General features: G+C 47.3%; 1 protein-coding gene across 5 annotated transcripts in view; it reads right to left on the bottom strand.

Annotated features, from left to right (window-relative positions):
* DNAH8 (dynein axonemal heavy chain 8) overlaps positions 1–18,998 on the bottom strand; it is a 411,047-nt gene that overhangs the window by 320,189 nt on the left and 71,860 nt on the right. For all 5 annotated transcript variants that reach the window (XM_077282008.1, XM_077282010.1, XM_077282011.1 and 2 more), the window contains one exon: positions 6,696–6,872. In XM_077282008.1, coding sequence (XP_077138123.1) covers positions 6,696–6,872 — 177 coding nt within the window. The remainder of the gene's footprint in view (positions 1–6,695; positions 6,873–18,998) is intronic.

The following is an 18,998-nucleotide window of genomic DNA, read 5'->3' as shown; positions in this document are numbered from 1 at the left end:
TCCTGATATCCTGTGTTACTGCTGATTCAAATGCCCGAAAAGCATTGGAATATTCATACGTAGGGTGAAACGTAGAGGGATTAGATAGTGACGTCTGTGTGTATTCTCCCTATCATGCCTAAGTGCCCTAATAGCCATCGGGGCTGCCTAGGTGTGTAAGCACAGAAAGAACAGAGGAAAATAAACAAGAAAAAAACACACCGGCGCTCCCAGAGGAGTATGCTAGGAAGCTGCGGGTGCCTAAACAGTTACTGTGCTCAATCTGTCAGAAATAAATCAAAATAAATAAATAAAGACACCGCTATACTACTAGAAATGGGAGACAGATGAGAACCTCTGTCTCTCAGAAAACAGTTAAGCCCATTAGAAGGCCGGGATCAGGCATCAGTAATACTAGTATTACCAATAAAAATCCCAAAAGAATCCCCAGTCTCCTATCTAATAGAGGGAGAGGGTCTAACTCACAAACTACCATCAATCGGGATTTTTTTCGGGTAAATATTCCAAGACTAAAAGAGGTAAGAGGGGGGGGAAACTCTCCAAAAAGAAAGTAACAAAACCCCCCTCGACCCAAAGAATTTTCAATCTAAGCTCCCATTTGCTCTCAGAAAGCGAAACGTCCCTCCTTCAGAAGGGACTAAAATTTGCACCGACCACGACGGTAAAACCTTTTAATTTATACATCAGCTTGAAACAATTTCTAAGAAATCTGGCTATTAAAAAGTATTTTCTTAAAAAGGGTCCGCTACCTACCACCAGCAGCACCCAAGAATACACACAGACGTCACTATCTAATCCCTCTACGTTTCACCCTACGTATGAATATTCCAATGCTTTTCGGGCATTTGAATCAGCAGTAACACAGGATATCAGGAAAATAAAAATTAAGAATGCAAAATATACTCCCCAAAACTTGACCCACCTTGAGCGTAAAGCACTATTGGACCTCCAAGACAATAATGGGATCGTTATACGCCCTGCAGATAAAGGGGGTGGTATTGTGATATTGAATCAATCTGCTTACCAAGAGGAATCTCTCAGACTCCTGTCTGATCAAATCACATATAGGAGACTTATTAGTGATCCTACGGAACGATTTATTAAGAGTCTCAATATTTTGGCAACAAGGGGGAAGTCTCTAGGTATTTTAAATAAAAAAGAATTTTACTTCATCTCGAATAAAAACCCCAGTACGGCAGTATTCTATTATCTCCCTAAAGTACATAAGGATGCCTTGCATCCACCAGGTAGACCTATTATTTCAGGCGTCAACTGTCTGACATCTAATTTATCGCGCTACGTTGACACACACCTTCAGAAGTGTATGCCAATCATCCCAGCCTACCTTAAAGATACCAGTCACGTACTCCAATTATTGGAAACGATTAAGTGGGAGAATGGTTTCATCTTAGGGTCACTTGACATCAAATCACTATATACAGTGATTAGTCATTCAAAAGGGTGCGAAGCGGCAGAATATTACCTAAAGAAACTGGAGATCTATCAGGACACCCAGATTAAATTTATTATTGATAGCATCTCTTTCATCTTAGAACATAATTATTTCATCTATGATGGCCAGTTCTACCTTCAAACATGGGGAACGGCCATGGGTACCCGCTTCGCTCCCAGTTACGCGAACCTATATGTAGCGAGATGGGAGGAGCTATACATTAAACTTACTAAGAGCCCCAATGTCGGATTGGTAATGTGGAAACGCTTTATAGATGACGTGCTGTTTATCTGGAATGGCCCCCAACATGATCTGGATGCATTTATTGCCACACTTAATGCTAATGACTTTGGGCTGGAATTTACGGCCACTACCAGCAAAACTGAAATCAATTTTTTGGACTTGAGTATTTTTATTGAAGGGAACCAAGTGCTAACTAAGTGCCATCGGAAAGCCGTAGATTCTAATGGTTTTATTGATATTAACAGCTGCCACCTCCCAACTTGGTTGACCAATATTCCCAAAGGTCAGTTTACCCGACTAAGACGGAACTGTACCAGAATACAGGACTACGAAACTGAGGCTGAACATCTAACGGGTAAATTTCTGGAAAAAGGCTACCCTAAGGACCTAATTGAGGCAGCTAACAAAGAGGTACATGAAACACCTAGATACCCCCTCATACATAAAACTAGGAATATACCTGCCCCTGGGGGCATCATAGAGCAAATCCATCAGTTACCCTTTATCACGCAATATCACCACGGACATAAACAATTTACTAAAATCATACGTAAGCACTGGCCTAGCCTTCAACTAGATAAAGTTATAGGTGAACTATTACCCCAACACCCCAGGTTCATTTTTAGAAAATCACAGACAATTGGTAATATGATAGCTCCGACTACTAGAAAAGGTGCCACTAAAAGAACAAACAACAAAAAAAACCCGGGTTTTATACCCTGTGGCACCTGTTCCTGTTGCGCACGCACAAATTTTAGGAAAATTAAACAACTTAAAGTCTATAATTCAGGAGGCACTCGTGAATTTCCAATTAAAGATAGCCTATCATGCTGGTCATCAGGGGTGATCTATTTAATCAAATGCCCCTGCGACAAAATCTACGTGGGTCGGACTAAACGTAGACTTACGGACCGACTCAAGGAACATTTTAACAACATAGAAAAAGGTTTTGTAGGCCACCCCCTGTCGAGACACTTTAAAGAATACCATGGGCGGTCTACAAAAGGACTGACCTTTTGTGGTATTCAAGGGGTGCAGAGGAGTTGGAGGGGAGGCGATTACATTAAATTAATGTCACGTATTGAGTCCAGGTGGATTTTTATGCTCGATACTTTAGCCCCTAGAGGCCTGAACCATGAGGTAGAGCTATATGCTTTTAGTTAAATGTCTGATTTTTAATATTCCCCAGCTGCTTTTAGCCCATTTCCTTCTTCCCCTCCATTATTTATTCATTTTATTTTCCCTTTCCGGTGCTCTCCCCCGCTTCAGTTTATATTTTCCCCTCTTCTTCCCCCCCCCCCTTCCCTCTCCCTTTTTTTCCCCTTGCTTATACTTTTAGTACCAACTTTTATGCATTTTTCTACGTATGTTTTTATACATTTCTACATATTGATATCTATTCTTAATCCATTTTTAATTGTATCTTATCTGTTTTTATTGAATAAAGTTTTCTTGTTGTGGGCATATTTGGCCCCTTTTTATCTATAACACATTATTTTGCACATATATGAGTTTTTTCCTATGCACATTCAGGTATTAGGCAGACACTCTTGTAGTTGTTATTGTAGCCGTTCAAATGGAGGTGTGTCTTTGAGTATCAGTGTTTATATAAGGAGCAGAGGACTGCCGGGACCTCTAGCCCTGACGAAGAAGGTCCGGAGACCTTTGAAACGCATAGGCAGTCTTTTGGTCCTGTGCGGCATCCGTCCTCTACTCCTTCTCTTGCTATTCAGGTGACGTCACCCAGATTAGGCCGCCCTTCTGTTTACCGCTCTGCAGCGGTTCCTTTCCGGCCCACGTGCACGGGCCAGCGGCGTTTCAGGTGCGCGGCAGCCAGGCACCGACTAGGGAGGACGCTCCCTATACCCACTGGTGCCCCTGCCGCCCCACGCTTCTTTTTGGTCCGCCCTCCATTGGACGTCCGGAACGCTGGTGATCCTCTTCAGCTTTACACAGTGCCAGCGCTTTCACTACAACTACACTATAACCAGTAAGTGTGCGGCTTGTTAATTTTATTCATTCACACTTCCGCCACACATTTAGATTGTCTTTGAGTCTCCTGTCCCACTGACTGAGTGTGGCAACAGGATATTTTGTGTTGATTTGATGCATGTCTACATAGAAGCATTCAATTACTCGCTGTGACACCCGCATTGTGCTATAGTTGTGCTATTGATCACTAGTATTCTCTACTAGGTTGTGCCCACCGGCTACTGATTTCTTTGCATCATTTTTTGTTCTATGTCCACTTTTTCATTTATTTCTTCTATACCTAGTTAGCGCGGTGTCTTTATTTATTTATTTTGATTTATTTCTGACAGATTGAGCACAGTAACTGTTTAGGCACCCGCAGCTTCCTAGCATACTCCTCTGGGAGCGCCGGTGTGTTTTTTTCTTGTTGAAAACCTAATACCGCTGACCTCTCCGGCCTCTTGACTATAGACCGGGCGCTTCTATAGTGAAGTAAGCTCAGGCCAGCACGTATTCAGAAGTCCTGGCCCATAGTGAGGAGGCAAGACATGCAGTGCACCCGACGACGGAAAGAAGACCTTTATGGCGAGGTGAGTATTGGTTAAAAGAAATAATAATACTCACCTCTTTGGCCACCCTGCTGCTCACAGTCCAGTCTTCTTCTATCTGTCATAGCACGCTGCATTTTCAAGACATCTGACTACTTTCAAACCCTGAAGATCACTGAGCATCAGAGGTATACAACCCCATAAGGAGCAGTTACTTCCAGGCCTGGGCACAGCTGCAAGTCCAGGTGTATATAGTGAAGAGGCTGGAGATGAAGCACGCCGGATGATGAAAGGCTGCTCTCCATCTGGTCCTTCTCTTTCCAGCATCTCTAAGACTTCTGGAAGCATTCAGGCCCCGGAGGTCACGACACTGACATTGAGACCTTATGACACGCAGTAACCTCTGTTCCCTAGACGCGTCTGGATGTCCTTGTCAACAGCGAGGAGGCCAGAAATGCAGCGTGCAACAATGGAAAGAAGAGGAGCAGATAGCAAGCGGTGAGCAGCAGGGCGGCTGCAGCAATCCTTGTTGACTATTAGTTTCTTTGTTTTGTTTCCCCGGCCCTGTTACAACTTACATACACATCCAAGTTACGAGCAAAGCTACAGAACTTATCTAGTTCATAAGTAAGGCACTGAATGTTCTACTATGTAACAGTCTCTTCGGACCGCTCCTGACAGCAATTCTCTTGATCCCTGGAACGTCACGTCAACAAAGCAGTTCCTTCTCTTCTGCTCTGCTGGTAATGCATCACTGTTGATGTCATGTAGAGAGGTAGCAGAGTGCCAGCTGTCTAATGCCTCTCTGCTGCCTGGCAGAGCAGAGCCAAAGAGAAAGAATTGCTCTGTCGACCTGGGGAATCAGGAGAATAGCTACTAGGAGCGGTCCATGACAGTTCCTTGCCGGGTGAGGTCATCTCAGGGCACGACAGGCACCCCTTTAAGGGATACGGTACCTTGGAACATCCTAAAGCAGTTACAGGGGGGTGAGGAAAAAAAAAAGAAAAGTAGCTGATCATGCCTATCGCTTAGCAGAAAGCAGCCAGCAGCAACTTGCGCCTCAAGAAGACATTGACAGAGGCCAAAGAGTGGATTTTAATGAATTTCACAATTTCACTGACTTCCCCCCAGAGCAAGGCATGGTGGTCAGGTGGGGATCCGGCCGACCAGAGGGCGGGAAGAAAGTAGTACCCTAACTGAAAAGAAAAAGACTCAAGTAGTCAGGCTTCCCAACCGCAGTGCACCCTTAGCATTGTTGGCCATAGGAGAGGCCTGTAACAAAAAAAGGCTAGGGACTGCCAGAAGGGGCCATGCATGACCAGATGAAATGGGATGATCGAGGAAAGGGTGACTGGAGGTAAAACACGTCCACAGGGAGGTATACTACTGTGGAATGTATGGTGTGTCCTCTTTAACATATTGAACCAAAGGGGACATCTGCACAACCTGGAAATAACAGGAAAAAAATGAAAAAGATAAACACAGTGCAGAAGATCTGACACTTCGTGGATGCCGCCTACAAACACTGGGACACTTTTATTTGCCACTAATCAGTTCTTTGTCCCTCATTGCCATTAACCAGAAAATGGGATTTTTGTACTTACCATAAAATCCATTTCCAGTTGATTACAATAGGGCACATGGCTCTCATCCTATTCCTGGTTCTCTGTCCCTCGAGCTGTTGTAGTTGCCTGTGGCCTATGTGTTCCCTTCCCCCGGGTGTGGTCATGTACAGTAGGTTGCTAAAGTATGAGTTCCTCTTTTACTGCTTTTGACACAAATCTGAGCTGTCTCATGTTAGAGGAGAGGGTATAGACCACACACTGAAGCCACACACTTTTTTTTACCAAGTGTCGAGCCTCCTAGTTGATGTCCATGGTCCTGTGTCCCCCAATACTATTACGAGAAAATATGAAACATATGCATATGAAGGGCTCCAAATTACTGTCCATTCTGACTATCGCACTGTGAATACAATCAAAGAAGCACATCCGCCCCTAATATGTACATCCCTGTGATCAAATGATCACTTGGTGCTGGGTATTGGGTGGAAGGAAGGAAAAATATATAACTATAACCCGATCCCAAAGGAAAAAAGGAAAAGGAAAGAGGAAGGAAAGGAAAATCACAACAGCTAGCGCCCAAGTGACCAAAAACTGTTTACGCCTTATACAAGAATGAATGTAGCAAAAAGGGAAACAAAATACAAAATGGTGCACGGTACTGATAGAAAACAGAACAAAACATGAAAACAGACACTCGTACACTTTGTCATATAGAGGATGAATGAAAAGCACCATGAATCACTAACAAATAGAAACTCACATTTTTTGATTAACTGAACTAAAAAAAGTTACAGCTTGTGAATCTGCATATACTAAAAAACCTAACTGTGCCTGATCATCACCAGGAGAAAATGGCTGAGCCCTGAACTAGTTAAATACCACTAACCAATGCTTCCTGTAGACCTAATATCTTACCTTTATTAGTTTGGATTTAGCCACAGCCAACACGGTGATGATGGCTTTAAAGTGGTCTCCCTTCACCTGCTCAATAATAAAGCTGAATCTTACATACAATCGTATCCAGTGGTCCAGCTCAGTTATAGGACCCGAATCATCTGCTTCTTTTCTAATTTGCTCACTTTCGGACATAACCTGGAATTAGGAAAGAACAAAGAAAAGCAACACAAAAAGGCTATGTTCAAACAAGGCGTTCAAAACCAGAAACCACTTAAGGAAATGCTCTTTTTTTATACTGTATATTTACTTCCTTTTGTGCAATGGGGTTAAAAAATCTAGGTGATAGTAGGCTGCTATGGGATACCCCTCAACTCGCAACACATTTAATCTCAGTATTTTGACCAAAGCTGGTTTCAATATGGGAATATGTCCTTTTATGAGGTCTGGTTGTCTACAATCAGTGATGTAGTTTACTATGGTTGCCCTTTTGTCTTTAGATGCTGCATGTGTGCACACATCAATGTCTTGTTTTCTGATTGGCTATTGATGTAGCTCTTATTAATGTATTGATAGAGCAGCCTTTTTGCTTTAATCTACTGTGAATTGCTGGACATTCATGTATATGCAGCTTCCATGGAACAAGCTCTACAGCTCTTACAAACCTTCCAAAAGGCAAGAATCTCATAACGTTTAGGATCGCACACAGATCGTTCTCAATAAATAATCAAAAGGAGATTTTTGTATACTCACCGTAAAATCTTTTTCTCAGAGCCAATCATTGGGGGACACAGGACCATGGGTGTTATGCTGCTTGCCACTAGGAGGACACTAAGTAAACACAAAGAGTTAACTCCTCCTCTGCAGTATACACCCTTTGACTGGCCAGAAACAACTCAGTTCGGTAGTAAAGCAGTAGGAGTATAAGAGAAACCAAGAAAAGTAAACTATGTCAAAAACTGAGGAACGAAATCCAACATCAAACAGCCGTTAGGCTAACAGCGTGGGTGCTGTGTCCCCCAATGATTGGCTCGGAGAAAAAGATTTTACGGTGAGTACACAAAAATCTCCTTTTCTCCTACGCCTCATTGGGGGACACAGGACCATGGGACGTCCTAAAGCAGTCTCTGGGTGGGGAGCAATTGCACTGCTAAAACCCCATGTACCACTGGCTTACTGAGGTACTGCTGTCTGCAGAATGCGCCTGCCACGGGCAGCGTCTGCCGAAGCCTGGGTATGAACATGATAATGCTTTGTGAAGGTATGCAGACTGGACCAAGTCGCAGCTTTACAAAGCTGTTGTGCGGAGGCCTGGTGCTGAATGGCCCAAGAAGCACCGACCGACCGAGTCGAGTGTGCTTTAATCCCTGATGGGACAGGGGCGTTCCTGACGCGATAGGATTCCTGAATAGTGGTGCGAATCCACTTGGCTAGAGTGGGCTTTGAGGCTGGTAAACCTTTCCTGTGTCCCTCCGGGAGCACGACCAGGACATCCGACTTACGGAAGGGAGCCATGCGAAATATGTACCACCGAAGAGCTCTAACCACATCCAGAGTATGGAGAGCCTTCTCGATATGATGGGTTGGTGCCAGACAGAATGATGGCAAGACAATGTCCTCGTTAAGATGGAAGGAGAAGACGACTTTAGGTATGAAGGAGGGAGATGTTCTCAAAACTACCCTGTCTGGGTGAAAAACCAGGAAAGCGGGCCGGCAAGACAGAGCCGCCAACTCCGAAACTCTCCTGATTGACGTAATAGCCACGAGAAAGACCACCTTCCAAGAAAGGAGGGTGAGGGGAATGTCCTGCAATGGTTCAAAGGGGGGCTCCTGAAGAACTCCGAGAGAACCAAGTTAAGATCCCATGAGGCCAATGGCATTCTATAGGGAGGGACCACCCGGGAGACTCCTTGGATGAAGGTTTTGACCGGCAGTCTGGAAGCAATCTTCCGTTGGAACAGAACTGACAATGCAGACACTTGACCCTTGAGCAAGCTTAGGGCAAGCCCTGACTCTACTGTAGACCTGATTGGAGGAACTCCAGAATGGACGGAATGGAAAATACCAGGGGAGAACATCCAAGCGCCTTGCACCATGAAAAGAAGGTGGGCCAGGTATGATGATAAGTGCGCATGGATACAGGCTTCCTAGCACGAATCATGGTAGATGAAACCCCTGGAGGGAATCCGGCTTGGGCTAAAATCCAGGATTCAACGGCCACGCCGTCAAAGACAGGGCCCTGGAGTTCTGGTAGTAAATCGGGCCCTGTGAAAGGAGATCCCTGCGATCCGGGAGCTGCCAGGGGACGTCGGCGACCATTTGGACGAGTTCCGCGTACCACGCTCGGCGTGGCCAGTCCGGTGTGACAAGGATCACCGGTCTCCCCTGTGCTCTGATCTTCTTGATGACCCTCGGGAGCAGAGGAAGAGGGGGAAAGATGTACGGCAGCTGGAACCGCTGCCACGACAGAACCAGTGCATCTGCTCCGATGGCGCGAGGATCGCGGATTGAGCAATGAATTGGGGAACCTGGTTGTTGAGCCTCGAGGCCATGAGATCCACATCCGGCGTCCCCCAGCGAAGACAAATCTGTTGGAAGACTTCCGAATGGAGGGACCACTCGCCCGAGGCAAGACCTTGGTGACTGAGGAAGTCTGCTTCCCAATTCTCCACGTCCGGTATGTGGATAGCCGAGATGAGTGAATGATTGGTCTCGGCCCAGCGAAGAATATGGGCGACTTCGCACATGGCTGCCCTGCTGCAGGTTCCCCCTTGCCGGTTGATGTACGCTACGGCCGTGGCATTGTCGGATTGGATCCTGATGGGATGCCCTGCGAGAAGGTGATGAAAGCTGTGTAGGGCAAGCTTGATCGCTCAAATCTCCAAGACGTTGATTGGGAGACGCGACTCTCGCGTGGACCAACGACCCTGTGCTGTGTGGTGATTGAAAACTGCGCCCCAGCCCAAGAGGCTGGTGTCATGATCTCCATGGCTAGAGAACATAGCATAAGCCTATATAGGAACAAGCTCTTGGAAGATGGGAACTGTACTGACCATGAACTAAACCTACCGCACCACTAGAAGTAGCCAGGTAGCATGTCCTACTTTTTATCCCTATATGCCCAGCGCCGGCCGGAGAACTAAATAATGCTAGCAGAGGGAAATATAAGACCTGGCTCACCTCTAGAGAAATGCCCAAAAAGGAGACAGAGGCCCCCCACATATATTGGCGGTGATTTTAGATGAAATAACAAACACAGCAGGAAAATAGTTTTAGCAAATTTGAGGTCCGCTTTCTAGATAGCAGAAGACAGAAAGAACACTTTCATGGTCAGCAGAAAACCCTAACAAAACACCATCCAGAAATTACTTTAGGACTCTGGCATTAACTCATAACACCAGAGTGGCAATTCCTGATCAACAAGAGCTTTCCAGACACAGTAACGAAACTGCAGCTGTGAACTGGAACCAAAAAGCAAAAACAAACATGGACGAAAGTCCAACTTATCTAGTAGATGTCTGGGAGCAGGAACAAGCACAGAGAGGCTTCTGATAACATTGTTGACCGGCAAGCAACTAACAGAGAAGCCAGATTATATAGCGACACCCAGATCTGATGAGAACAGGTGAACAGGAAAGATGATGACACAAGTTCAATTCCACCAGTGGCCACCGGGGGAGCCCAAAATCCAAATTCACAACAGTACCCCCCCCTCAAGGAGGGGGCACCGAACCCTCACCAGAACCACCAGGGCGATCAGGATGGGCCCTATGAAAGGCACGAACCAGATCGGAGGCATGAACATCAGATGCAGTGACCCAAGAATTATCCTCCTGGCCGTATCCCTTCCACTTGACCAGATACTGGAGTCTCCGTCTGGAAACACGGGAGTCTAGGATTTTCTCCACAACGTACTCCAACTCACCCTCAACCAACACCGGAGCAGGAGGCTCAACGGAAGGCACAACAGGTACCTCATACCTGCGCAATAACGACCGATGAAAAACGTTATGAATGGAAAAGGATGCAGGGAGGTCTAAACGGAAGGAAACAGGGTTAAGAATCTCCAATATTTTATACGGACCGATGAACCGAGGCTTAAACTTAGGAGAAGAGACCCTCATAGGGACAAAACGAGAAGACAACCACACCAAATCTCCAACACAAAGCCGAGGACCAACACGACGGTAACGGTTGGCAAAAAGCTGAGTCTTCTCCTGGGACAACTTCAAATTGTCCATCACCTGCCCCCAAATATGATGCAATCTCTCCACCACCGCATCCACTCCAGGACAATCCGAGGACTCCACCTGACCGGAGGAAAATCGAGGATGGAACCCCGAATTACAGAAAAACGGGGACACCAAGGTGGCAGAGCTGGCCCGATTATTGAGGGCGAACTCCGCCAATGGCAAAAAAGCAACCCAATCATCCTGGTCAGCAGACACAAAACACCTCAGATATGTCTCCAGGGTCTGATTAGTCCGCTCGGTCTGGCCATTAGTCTGAGGGTGAAAAGCAGACGAAAAAGACAAATCTATGCCCATCCTAGCACAGAATGCCCGCCAAAATCTAGACACAAATTGGGTTCCTCTGTCAGAAACGATATTCTCAGGAATACCATGCAAACGAACAACATTTTGAAAAAACAGGGGAACCAACTCGGAAGAAGAAGGCAATTTGGGCAGGGGAACCAAATGGACCATCTTAGAAAAACGGTCACACACCACCCAGATGACAGACATTTTCTGGGAAACAGGCAGATCTGAAATAAAATCCATCGAGATGTGCGTCCAAGGCCTCTTAGGAATAGGCAAGGGCAACAATAATCCACTAGCCCGAGAACAACAAGGCTTGGCCCGAGCACAAACGTCACAAGACTGCACAAAGCCTCGCACATCTCGTGACAGGGAAGGCCACCAGAAGGATCTTGCCACCAAATCCCTGGTACCAAAAATTCCAGGATGACCTGCCAATGCAGAAGAATGCACCTCAGAGATGACTCTACTGGTCCAATCATCAGGAACAAACAGCCTATCAGGCGGACAACGATCCGGTCTATCCGCCTGAAACTCCTGCAAGGCCCGCCGCAGGTCTGGAGAAACGGCTGACAAAATAACTCCATCCTTAAGGATACCTGTGGGCTCAGAGTTGCCGGGTGAATCAGGCTCAAAACTCCTAGAAAGGGCATCCGCCTTAACATTCTTAGAACCCGGTAGGTATGACACCACAAAATTAAACCGAGAAAAAAATAATGACCAGCGCGCCTGTCTAGGATTCAGGCGCCTGGCGGTCTCAAGATAAATCAAATTTTTGTGGTCAGTCAATACCACCACCTGATGTCTGGACCCCTCAAGCCAATGGCGCCACTCCTCAAACGCCCACTTCATGGCTAAAAGCTCCCGATTCCCAACATCATAATTCCGCTCAGCGGGCGAAAATTTACGGGAAAAGAAGGCACAAGGCCTCATCACGGAGCAGTCAGAACTTTTCTGCGACAACACTGCCCCAGCTCCGATCTCAGAAGCGTCGACCTCAACCTGAAAAGGAAGAGCCACATCAGGCTGACGCAACACAGGGGCAGAAGAAAAACGGCGCTTAAGCTCCTGAAAAGCCTCCACAGCATCAGGGAACCAATTAGCAACATCAGCACCCTGTCTAGTCAAATCGGTCAATGGCTTAACGACATCCGAAAAACCAGCAATAAATCGACGATAAAAGTTGGCAAAGCCCAAAAATTTCTGAAGACTTTTAAGAGAAGAGGGCTGCGTCCAATCACAAATAGTTTGAACCTTGACAGGATCCATCTCAATGGAAGAGGGAGAAAAAATATATCCCAAAAAGGAAATTCTCTGAACCCCAAAAACGCACTTAGAACCCTTGACACACAGAGAATTAGACCGCAAAACCTGAAAAACCCTCTTGACTTGCTGGACATGAGAGTCCCAGTCATCCGAAAAAATCAGAATATCATCCAGATACACTATCATAAATTTATCCAAAAAATCGCGGAAAATATCATGCATAAAGGACTGGAAGACTGAAGGGGCATTAGAAAGACCAAAAGGCATCACCAAATACTCAAAGTGGCCCTCGGGCGTATTAAATGCGGTTTTCCACTCATCCCCCTGCCTGATCCGCACCAAATTATACGCCCCACGGAGATCAATCTTAGAGAACCACTTGGCCCCCTTTATGCGAGCAAACAAATCAGTCAGCAACGGCAATGGGTATTGATATTTAACCGTGATTTTATTCAAAAGCCGATAATCAATACATGGTCTCAAAGAGCCGTCTTTTTTTGACACAAAGAAAAAGCCGGCTCCTAAGGGAGATGACGATGGACGAATATGTCCCTTTTCCAAGGACTCCTTTATATATTCTCGCATAGCAGCATGTTCAGGCACAGACAGATTAAATAAACGACCCTTTGGGTATTTACTACACGGAATTAAATCTATAGCACAATCGCACTCACGGTGCGGAGGTAGTGAACCCAGCTTGGGTTCTTCAAAGACGTCACGATAATCAGACAGGAACTCAGGGATTTCAGAGGGGATAGATGATGAAATGGAAACCAAAGGTACGTCCCCATGAGTCCCCTTACATCCCCAGCTCAACACAGACATAGCTCTCCAGTCAAGGACTGGGTTGTGAGACTGCAGCCATGGCAATCCTAGCACCAAATCATCATGTAGATTATACAGCACCAGAAAACGAATAATCTCCTGGTGATCCGGATTAATACGCATAGTTACTTGTGTCCAGTATTGTGGTTTATTATTAGCCAATGGGGTGGAGTCAATCCCCTTCAGAGGAATAAGAGTCTCCAAAGGCTCTAAATCATACCCACAACGATTGGCAAAGGACCAATCCATAAGACTCAAAGCGGCGCCAGAGTCGATATAGGCGTCCGTGGTAATAGATGACAAAGAGCAAATCAGGGTCACAGACAAAATAAACTTAGACTGTAAAGTGCCAATGGAAACAGACTTATCAAGCTTTTTAGTACGCTTAGAGCATGCTGATATAACATGAGTAGAATCCCCACAATAGAAACACAACCCATTTTTCCGTCTAAAATTCTGCCGCTCGCTTCTGGACAGAATTCTATCACACTGCATACTTTCTGGCGTCTTCTCAGTGGACACCGCCAGATGGTGCACTGGTTTGCGCTCCCGCAGACGCCTATCGATCTGAATAGCTATTGTCATGGACTCATTCAGACCCGCAGGCACAGGGAACCCCACCATAACATCCTTAATGGCATCAGAGAGACCCTCTCTGAAAGTAGCCGCCAAGGCACACTCATTCCACTGAGTAAGCACAGACCATTTACGGAATCTCTGGCAGTAAATTTCAGCTTCATCTTGCCCCTGAGATAGGGACATCAAAGTTTTTTCTGCCTGAAGTTCCAAATGAGGTTCGTCATAAAGCAACCCCAAGGCCAGAAAAAACGCATCTACACTGCGCAACGCAGGATCCCCTGGTGCCAATGAAAAAGCCCAGTCTTGAGGGTCGCCACGGAGCAGAGAAATCACAATCCGAACCTGCTGTGCAGGGTCCCCGGCAGAACGAGATTTCAGGGACAAAAATAACTTGCAATTATTTCTAAAATTCTGAAAACCAGATCTATTCCCCGAGAAAAATTCCGGCAAAGGAATTCTCGGTTCAGATACCGGAGCATGAACAACAAAATCTTGCAAATTTTGTACTTTCGTGGTGAGATTATTCAAACCTGCAGTTACACTCTGAAGATCCATAATAAACAGGTGAACACAGAGCCATTCAAAGATTAGAAGGAGAGAGAAAAAAAAAGAAAGACTGCAGCATAGACAGACTGGCAAATGATCCAATTAAGAGCACAAAAAAAAAAAAAAAAAAAACTCTCAGCAGACTTCTTATTTCACTCCTTTCTCAGCCAAGGAATTAACCCTTTAGTGGGCCGGTCAAACTGTCATGATCTCCATGGCTAGAGAACATAGCATAAGCCTATATAGGAACAAGCTCTTGGAAGATGGGAACTGTACTGACCATGAACTAAACCTACCGCACCACTAGAAGTAGCCAGGTAGCATGTCCTACTTTTTATCCCTATATGCCCAGCGCCGGCCGGAGAACTAAATAATGCTAGCAGAGGGAAATATAAGACCTGGCTCACCTCTAGAGAAATGCCCAAAAAGGAGACAGAGGCCCCCCACATATATTGGCGGTGATTTTAGATGAAATAACAAACACAGCAGGAAAATAGTTTTAGCAAATTTGAGGTCCGCTTTCTAGATAGCAGAAGACAGAAAGAACACTTTCATGGTCAGCAGAAAACCCTAACAAAACACCATCCAGAAATTACTTTAGGACTCTGGCATTAACTCATAACACCAGAGTGGCAATTCCTGATCAACAAGAGCTTTCCAGACACAGTAACGAAACTGCAGCTGTGAACTGGAACCAAAAAGCAAAAACAAACATGGACGAAAGTCCAACTTATCTAGTAGATGTCTGGGAGCAGGAACAAGCACAGAGAGGCTTCTGATAACATTGTTGACCGGCAAGCAACTAACAGAGAAGCCAGATTATATAGCGACACCCAGATCTGATGAGAACAGGTGAACAGGAAAGATGATGACACAAGTTCAATTCCACCAGTGGCCACCGGGGGAGCCCAAAATCCAAATTCACAACAGGCTGGCATCAGTGTTCACCACCAACCAGCGTACCGGAAGAAAATACCTCCCTTGCTTCAGGGAGGACTGTAGCGTCCACCACCTGAGGGATTTCCTGATATGTGGTGATAGGCGAAAGCGACGGTCGAGGGAGAACGGACTCCTGTCCCAGGCGAACAGCAGAGCCTGCTGTAGGGCACGGAGATGAAACTGCGCAAACGGAACGGCTTCCATTGCGGCCACCATCTTCCCGAGGATGCGCATCGCAAAGCGGATGGAGTGCGGGACTGGGCGGGAGAGCTTGCGTGCCCCCTGTTGTACGGACGAGACCTTCTCTGGAGGGAGAATGACTAACCCGCGGGAAGAATCCAAAATCATGCCCTGGAAGCAGATTTGCTGGGCCGGCACCGGAGATGATTTCTCGAAGTTGATTTTCCAATCCAGGCGAGAAAGCGAATCCATGGTTAACCTGACAGACTCCGCGCATGCAGAGTGGGAAGGCCCTTTGATCAATAGGTCGTCCAGATACGGAAGAACTACCACTCCCCGAGCGTGAAGAATGGCCATGACAGCTGCCATGACCTTTGTGAACACTCTGGGGGCAATGGCGAGTCCGAAAGGCAAAGCCACAAACTGGAAGTGCTTGTCCTGGACTGCGAAGCGCAGGAACTGCTGATGAGAGGAGCAGATCGGGATGAGGAAATAGGCGTCCTTGATGTCTATGGATGCAAGGAACTCTCCTCTTTCCAGAGACGCGACAACTGAACGGAGAGAGTCCATTCTGAAGTGTCGAACCCGTACGAACTTGTTTAGCAGCTTGAGATCCAGTATGGGCCGTAGAGTCCAGTCCTTTTTTGGGACCACGAATAGGATCGAGTAGAATCCCCTGAACCTCTGGTCTCAAGGAACCGGAATGATGACACCATCCCTTCGAAGCGACTGTATGGCCTGAAGAAGAAGTGACGCTTTTGATTTGGGGGGAGAGGACTGGAAAAAGCGAGGGGGTGGAATGGAAGAAAACTCGATTTTGTATCCGGAGGACACGAGCTCTCTGACCCACTCGTCGTGGACGACCGAGAGCCAATTTTGGCGAAACAAGAGAAGACGTCCGCCTACTCTGTCGGTGTCCGCCGGACACGACAATGAGTCATTAAGTAGAAGGTTTAGTGGGTGCAGAAGCCTTGGGGCCAGAGGGTCTCGGTCTGGGCTTCCAGGAACGGTTAGGTCTGTATGAGACCTGGGGATTTCTGTCTCCCCGCCGTCCCGAACCAGGGGAGGAGGAGGACCAACCGGAGTTGTTACAAAAGGATCGGAATCGAAACTGCTGTTGATTCCGAAAGGGTCGAGTAGGTTTCTGCTGAGGAAGGAATTTACTCTTCCCTCCGGTAGCGTCAGAAATTATTTGGTCTAGCTTCACTCCAAATAAATGGCCAGCGTGGTAAGGTAAAGAAGTTAGTGACTTTTTGGAGGCAGAATCTGCATGCCAATCCCGGAGCCACAAGGCCCTCCTAATGGAGATTGCATTTGCAGCCGCTTGAGCTGCGCAATTAGCCGCATCTATAGAAGCGTTGACAACAAAGTCTCCAGCCTGAGCTATCTGGTTAGCGAGTCTGGCCGCCTCTGGGGGAAGGTTACTGCCGTGGACGGTAGAGGTTAACACCTCTGCCCAGGCAACCACTGCCTTAGCCACCCAGGTAGCCGCAAAAGATGGAAGGAGTGCTGCTCCTGAGGCTTCAAAGACTGATCGAGCCAGGTAGTCAATTTGACGGTCAGAAGGGTTTTTGACCGATGAACCGTCGGACAAGGATAGGATTATTTTGGATGCGAGGCGTGATACAGCAGGATCTACAGAGGGGGAGAGAAGCCACTCCTTCATCAGGTCCTTGGAGAAGGGATATTTGGCTTCTGTGGCCTTTTGGGCCGTAAAACGCTTATCCGGATGTTCCCTGTGTTTTTGGACGATGTCCTGAAACTCAGGGTGATTAGCAAATATTTTCTGGACGCGTTTAGTCTTTTTAAAAGACACTACGTGTTCCTGAGTGGAAACAGATTCCTCATCCACCATTAGAGATTTATTGACTGCCTCAATAAGGCAGTCAAGTGTATCCTGACCGATTGAGGAGTCCTGAGTTAAAGACTCCTCTGACTCGTATTTCGAGTCATGTACGCTGCGACCCTCGGGAGAAGGGGAGCGAGAGGTGGAACTCCCCGATGCTGAAGCTCGATCGTGTACGGGGGACGAGACATGGGCCCTTTTCCTAGAACCCCGAGAGTCTCGAAGTAAAGTACGGCCCCTGTGGTCGGACGGCCCTGCACCGGCGGCAGAATCCGTCGCGGTCGACGGACGGGAGTTCTGGTTTATAGAGGATCCCCGGAAGGATTCCAGTGCCTTGGCCAATGAATCCATGGAACGCAACAAGGAAACGGCCCACTCAGGAGGGTTAGGCCCGACGGGGTCGGTGGAGACATTGGAGGGGGGGGCAGAAGGCGGCTGCGCACTGGCCGGGTCACAGTTCTGGCACAAAGGAGTAGTGTGAGCACGTGGCAAAGAAGAATTACAAGTGGTACATGCGGTAAAAAACAGTGTGCTTTTTGTTGCCCCTTTTTGCCTCCTTAGATTGAGACATAGTGTATGTCTGTGCCTCCAAAATACTGCAATAGCAGGAATGTGGATGCAGGGAAGGGGTTAAGCGTTTTCCTATAGGGAGGAGCAGCTTACCCATGGTCCTGTGTCGGTGTCCCCAGGGAGGAAGGAGGAAGAGTTTGCTGCTGAATTCCACGCAGGAGAGGAGTCCCAAGATGGCGCCCGAGATTTGCAGGGCTATTCTCGTTCAGAACGAGAAGCGCCTGAGCGCTGGGCGGGGCTCCAGCAGTGGGCGGGAATTACAAACTCGGCCTAGTCCGGCTGAAAAGCCGGCAACTAAATTTGTGTAGGCTGCCGGCGGGCGCGTAGCGCCGAACTATCGCTGCTGCCACCAAGCAGCGGCGCCTCTCCCCAGGGACCCGGACCGCATCCTCCCACGCTGCAGCGTGCGGAGGGGACTACTCACCGAGCCTCGGTGCGGCCTCCAGCTCAATCGGTCCTCCCTGCACCGGGGGATGGAGAGCGTCATATGTGCCTGCCGCAGGGGACTTATGGCTGTGCCGCCGTGCTGATGTGCCTGCCGCAGGGGACTTACGGCTACCGTGGGGACTACAAGACGCCGAGGTGAGGGCTTGAGTGCGATGGAGCCCGGGAGATGCACATGAGAGGTATACTCTATGTGCTCGCCCTCCTATGTGGGGGAGATCGGGACCGAGTAGGAACCGTCGCCCTGGGTTTAGTTTAGGCATGCCCCAAACATCCCAGGTGAGGTACGGGGAGGTATACTCGCCGTGCTCGCCTGTTGATGGTTCGGGGAGAGAGGACCCTAAAAAGGAATCCGTCGCCCGCATCACTCCGTTAGATAAAAAATAAAAATTTTCAGAAAATAAAAAATAAAATAATAAATGGTGGGGTCTGAATAGACCCAAGTGCCTCCTACAGACACTAAGCAAGAACTGAGTCGTTTCTGGCCAGTCAAGGGGTGTATACTGCAGAGGAGGAGTTAACTCTAGTGTCCTCCTAGTGGCAAGCAGCATAACACCCATGGTCCTGAGTCCCCCAATGAGGCGTAGGAGA

Source organism: Ranitomeya variabilis, chromosome 2 (genome assembly GCF_051348905.1).
Source record: "Ranitomeya variabilis isolate aRanVar5 chromosome 2, aRanVar5.hap1, whole genome shotgun sequence".
In the NCBI taxonomy this organism is placed as follows: domain Eukaryota; kingdom Metazoa; phylum Chordata; class Amphibia; order Anura; family Dendrobatidae; genus Ranitomeya; species Ranitomeya variabilis.
The sequence above is the reverse complement of the archived record's forward strand: the minus strand, read 5'-3'. Positions and strand labels throughout refer to the sequence as shown.